The following is a 5,874-nucleotide window of genomic DNA, read 5'->3' as shown; positions in this document are numbered from 1 at the left end:
TTTCTTTCTCTGGACAACTAAGCCTCTGGCCTTCTCCTGTGCCCCTACTGCCTCCCTCCCATGCCCTGACTATCTTAAAACTCATTTTACAGCTGTGAGAAGGCTGAGAAAAACAACTTGGACCACAGAAAAAAAAAAAAAATTGGGGAGCAGGCAGACCGTTCAGATATCAGCTATTCCAAGATATGAACTTATCCCCAAGTTTCCCCCTCCCCTCCTTTGCCAGATGGCCCACAGGTACTTTCATACTGCCCTTATCCTGACTACAAAATTCAGCCACCCCCTGCCTTCCTCAGAGTTGAGTACTACTCTCTCTCCCCTACCAGGGCAGCTATAAATAAAGTCCTCCTTGCTGTTTCACATTGTCCAGTGCAGTTTTTCTTTGTCACCATTTATACTTAATTGTAATTTAATGTATATGCTGATATAGTTTGGCTGCTGTACAACACCTAACTATTTTTGTGTTATTGACCTACCTCATTTGTTTTTGTTTTTGTTTTTTTTGTTTTTTTTTTTGTTTTTTTGCATTCTTATATATTTTCCTCTCTTCTTTTTGGATTATCAAAATATTTTTTTTACCTTTTCCCTCTAATAAATTGTTGTCTATGGGTTCTTTCAGTCCTTTTTAGTTGTTATTCTAGAGATTTCAACATCCATTGTGGACCTATTATAGTCTAATGACAATTCTTTCCTTTATCACTTTCCAATCCTACGAAATCAGACAGTCATTTAATTCTGGTTACTCCTTCCCCACCTGTTTTTAGGGTTGTAGTAAATGTATTTTAGTCTACATATATTTAAATTCCACATTTTTTCTTGTATGAGCTTCAGTTTGGATACTTCTCCTCCTGTATTCTGTTTTGTCTTATGTTCTTTTATTATCATCTAATGATGTCTTAAATTGAAGTACAGTACTTTTTTTTTATTTCTCAAATATTCTTTGGAATCTCTTGTATAGGTTACAATTCTCTAGTGAAATTTTAATTTATTTTGTCTATATTTTCCTCTATTTTTGAACATATTAGTCAATATGGTTTTAAAAGTCTATCACAATTAATTCTAAAACTTGGTTCATTTGTGTGATTTTGTTTCCCTATTGAATTTTTTCCCTTGATTTTTGGCCATGTGGTCCTATCTTTTGTCTTTGGCTAGTTTTGTTGCCAGATAATCAGTGCAAAAAAAAATTTGCTTTTTTATCTCAGATAAAGACTTTTCTTCCTGGTAGAGTGGCATCTGATCATCTCATTGAGCCTAGATTGAAGCGTGACTAAGACTCACTCTCTGGTTCGCCTCTGGAGTTGTGTGTTGTTTTCACTGTGACCCACTTGATATGAAGGACCCTCTAATCTTTAATAAATGGCATTTCTGAAAGCTTTTCTCTGCTTTTCTGAGGCTTTAATTTAGGATCATCAATCTTTCACCTGCACAAACCAGGATTCAACAAAATGTCATCAGGAAAAAAATCAGCTGTGTGACTGAGGCACCTCAAATCTGACAAAAACTCTGCTATTTATCTAACACCAAGTAGAAAGCAAGCCTAGATTGTATCCTCTTTTCTGTTCCTGGAATTGGCAAATGTTTCTATGTTAAAAGCAGTTGATGGAATTAGCTAATATCTCAAGATGATGTGGTTCTCTCTTTGGAGATTTAGCTCCCTCCTGTTCTTTTTGCTTCAGTGGCTCTCTGTTTCCTTCATATAAGTGATATCTGGATTACATCTAAACTTTCTAATTATCTAAGTGGAGGCATTACTCTGTTATCAGTCAGTCCCTGCCTTCTGGAAGTGGAAGTATAAAATCTGCATTTAGGAGGAGATTTTATGTGGTCTTCCAGAACACTGATGTGATTTTGTCAATATTAGATCTGCCACAAATTTTGTTCAACTTGAATCTGCCAATGTGTTTTTAATTTATGTGTTTATTGTAAATCACTCACCTTTGTTTGAGTTTGTGTCATCATTGCCAAATCACTCATGGTTCCTGCTTCTATGTCTCAGAATCCGTAGATGTGATATCAGTTACGATAGGCTAGGTTATGCTGAAGTAGCAGTGGCCCCTCCCAAATTTCAGGGTGCTAAAGAATCAAAGGTTTACTTCTTATTCATACCACATAACCAATGCAGTTTCCTGGGGTAGGAAGGGGCTCTATTATAGGCATTAGAGGATTTATTCTGATGAGGAACAGCATTTTATGACAATGCTTCCAGGTACACAACATTAGGGGGAGAGAACACAGAGGAGCACATAATCACTCTTAAATGTTTCTTCCCAGAATTGACACAGATCACCCCTACAAATCGAACAAGTCACATGGCCAAGTATAACTTCAGGGGGCTGATATGTTACCCTTCCATTTTCTCGGAAGAAAAAGAAAACTGGAAATGTTGATAAATATCGTTGATGTCTATCCCAAGTAACTTCAGCAGCTATTTCTAATTTTCATCCTCTAATTACTAAAAACACATTTCCAACTTGTATACCCTTCCTTCAAGAAGCCTTCAGGAAAACTCCTTTGCTTCCTGTGATATTTTTGTCCAAAAATATTGACTACTTTATAGGGCTACTAGTTGCTGTAGATAATGTTATTAATTTTTATGTTTACTTGCGTCTAAATGGCATAACATTATTTAAATTGCTTAAGGTACCTGTAGATAAACTTCTGTGCTATCTATTTAGGTGAGTCAAGCTTCCTTACTTTCTGTAGAAACAAAAGGCTTTGGAAACAGGCTAGCTTGACTTAATTTGTCTGATTTCTGTTTATGCAATTGATCTTGGATCTTTTCTTGATCTATTAGATTTTCTAAATGCAAAAATTTAATTGTACCCTATGGATATTCTTTTAACAAGTATGGTACATGAATATGCTGTCGTGTTTAAAATATTTTTGCTAGAATAGCATACAAAATTTAAAAGGCAATATATAAAATTTTTATTTTTCTATAACCTTTTCTGGTGGGTGCAGTTGAAGTTCCAGACTCAAGTACTGATGAAGAACCAGATAAAGATAAAGACATTTTAATGGATGTAAGAGAGAGAACACAACTCTAGCAGACTAACTGGAATGTAGTTTCACAGAAACCCCCCCTTATGGAGTAGGTAAATACCTTGCCATATGATTATTACAGAAAGCAGAGAGAAGTCAAGTATATTTCTTGTTGTGTATGGATGCATTCAATATCTTGGCCCAGTTTTTAGAACATCTGTTGCATATCATTACAAATTTTTACTCTCCCCCCAAATATGAATTAATATGTATTCCCATAACATAGTATTCTTAGCCCTAACAGTCTATCTGTCTTAGCATAGTTTTCTAAGGACATACAACTCTGTTTTCATCATTCTATCACCAAACAGCTACATAAAACTTGGTACATGTATAAGTTTCTACATATGTATTTAATGAACATAATTTCCATAATTATGCAACATTATTCCCTGCTCTCTTTTTTCCATTTCTAAATGTATTACTTCTCTGATTCCCTAGGATCCTGGAACCAAACTCTCAATCACACATCATTATGAAGAACTTTCTGAACCAGAGTTTATTCATATGAAAATGGAAATAATAAAAATAACAATATCATAGAATTCACATAAGAAATATATGGCTTAATATAAGTAAATTGTTTAGAATAGTAACTGCTAAGAAGATTTATATGTCCTCATTATTTTTATTCAAGAATATTGTCATCAAAACTACTATCTCTGAGAAAATGTTATTCTGTTGCTTTTATGTTACCTCTGGTGATTCAGAAACTGCTGCAATTTAAAAAGTATCTGCCTTAATTGCTTACCTAAAAGTGAGATTTTGAGGTGAATCATTTAACAATTCAAAGCATCAAATTGTTCATCTGAAAATTAAAAAAAATATTGACCACTTTATAGGGCTACCTAGATGACCAAACTACATAAGTGAAAGCACATGGTAAAAATACAATCCTAATGACTTCCAATATTGTCATTAGAAACTCATTAATATTCTCAAGTTCAAAGTCTTCAGCATGTAGAGAAAGGAAGGGTATTAACTTTGTAGCCATTTGCACCTCTGTTTTCCGTTTTTAGACAATAAAACTCTATCTTACCCACAAACCCTTCTTATGAGCATATGGAGGAAATATAAATTCTTAGATCTTCTAAGACCACTGATTATCAACCATCATTTTTGAAAAAAGACTCTCAGCACTCGCTCCCGAATCTGCTTGGTCCTGACCCCATAGATCACAGGATTGAGGGCTGGAGGAACAACCACATATAGATTGGCCAAGAAGATGTGGATAAATCTGGGAATGCTGTGGCCAAAACGGTGTGTCAAGAAAGAGAAAAATGCTGGTGTGAAAAAGGCTAAGATAACACCAGTGTGAGAGCCACAGGTGTTGAGAGCTTTGAGTCGGGCCTCCCAGGAGGACAGGTGGAAGACAGCATAGAGGATTCTGACATAGGAGAGAGTAATAAGGAGCACATCCAATAATAAAAGAGACATATCCCCAAGGCCAAACATAATGTTGACTTTGATGCTGGCACAGGCCAGATGGGCAATGCCCATGTGCTCACAGTAGGTATGAGGGATGACATGGTGCCCACAGAAGGGCAGCCTCAGGAGCAGAAACACCAGGGGAACAACCATGCACAGACTCCGCAGGACAGCAACACCTGCAATGATGCTCAGGATTTTGTTGGTGAGGATCATGGTGTACCGGAGGGGAATGCAAATGGCAATGTAGCGGTCAAAGGCCATGGCTACCAACACAATGCTCTCCATGGCAGTGAAGAAGTGGATGAAGAACATCTGGGAAAGGCAGCCTCCAAAAGATATATGCTTGAGATTGAACCAGAAGATGCCCAGCATCTTGGGGATGGTGGCTGTGGACAGACCCAGGTCAATGGAATCCAACATGGCCAGGAAGTAGTACATGGGATCATGGAGACTGTGCTCAGTCAGGATCACCAACAGGACAGCAGCATTCCCCAGGAGTGCAACAAGATACACAAGGAAAAAGGGGAATCCAATCCAGATGTGCACAGCTTCCAGTCCTGGAATTCCCAACAGGAGGAATGAAGAAGGATAGAACTGGGTGTCATTAGGAGTGGACATTCTCCCTGCCACTGTTTGCAACTGTGCTTATAAGACTTAGATGAAAGCTTTCCATTAGTGATTTCTGCTTCTCTTCTCTGTTTGTCCAGATTCCTGATAAAATGCAAAATAAAATTGTAGCAGTATTTTGCTGCTATTGTATGTTCTGCAAACTTTTCTGCTATCCTTAACTGAGTATCAGACAGCTACAAGAATGCAGCCAACATCACTCTTCCTTAGATCATTCCTGAACACAAGAAAAGGAAGAAAAATATCCACATGTCAGGTAGAAATATACATGGTAAGGAGTCAAGAGGAAAATGGATGAGAATAATAAAGGCCTTTGCTCTTTGCATCTGCTGGTGTTACACACAGTACATTTAATGTACACAAAGAATATTTTAGTTTGTGTAACCCAACCCACTCCCTTATTGGGGAACTTGAGGACCTTTAAAATATGTATGTTTGATTACATGTATATACTTCTGGCAAATTCATGTTTGTTGGTTCATGTGCCTAAATCAGTATTTAACACATATAAATTATGAAATAAAATATTTGTAAAGTGAATGAGTGAGAGAGAGAGAAGGCAAAATGACAGCCATCTTATCCCAGATGATTAGCAACACAATTTCCATCTTCACGAGGTCTTCCAAAAGCCATCCTCATCCAGAATATTTTGGATCATGAATAAAGATAAGAAAATGGTTACATTTTTCACAGGGACTTTTGAAGTTAGGATGAATCTTGGGTCCATGAAAGATTTTAAATAGAAATGGCCTGATCATTCATTCAATCTGCTAA

At 36.8% G+C, this 5,874-nt stretch overlaps 1 protein-coding gene across 1 annotated transcript; it reads right to left on the bottom strand.

The window, feature by feature from the left end:
• Positions 1 to 4,145: 4,145 nt before the first annotated feature.
• On the bottom strand, positions 4,146 to 5,097 carry LOC119537725 (olfactory receptor 52E8-like). The gene has a single exon (XM_037840262.1). The coding sequence runs from the start codon at positions 5,089 to 5,091 to the stop codon at positions 4,156 to 4,158; it is 936 nt and encodes a 311-aa protein (XP_037696190.1). The 5' UTR covers positions 5,092 to 5,097; the 3' UTR covers positions 4,146 to 4,155.
• Between the last annotated feature and the right edge of the window lie 777 nt (positions 5,098 to 5,874).

Source organism: Choloepus didactylus, chromosome 6, assembly GCF_015220235.1.
Source record: "Choloepus didactylus isolate mChoDid1 chromosome 6, mChoDid1.pri, whole genome shotgun sequence".
In the NCBI taxonomy this organism is placed as follows: Eukaryota; Metazoa; Chordata; class Mammalia; order Pilosa; family Megalonychidae; genus Choloepus; species Choloepus didactylus.
Note: the sequence above shows the minus strand (reverse complement) of the source record. Positions and strands in the feature narration are given on the sequence as shown.

Coding starts and splice junctions, on each gene's coding strand:
- LOC119537725 (XM_037840262.1), bottom strand. CDS start 5,091: ATGTCCACTCCTAATGACACCCAGTTCTATCCTTCTTCATTCCTCCTG.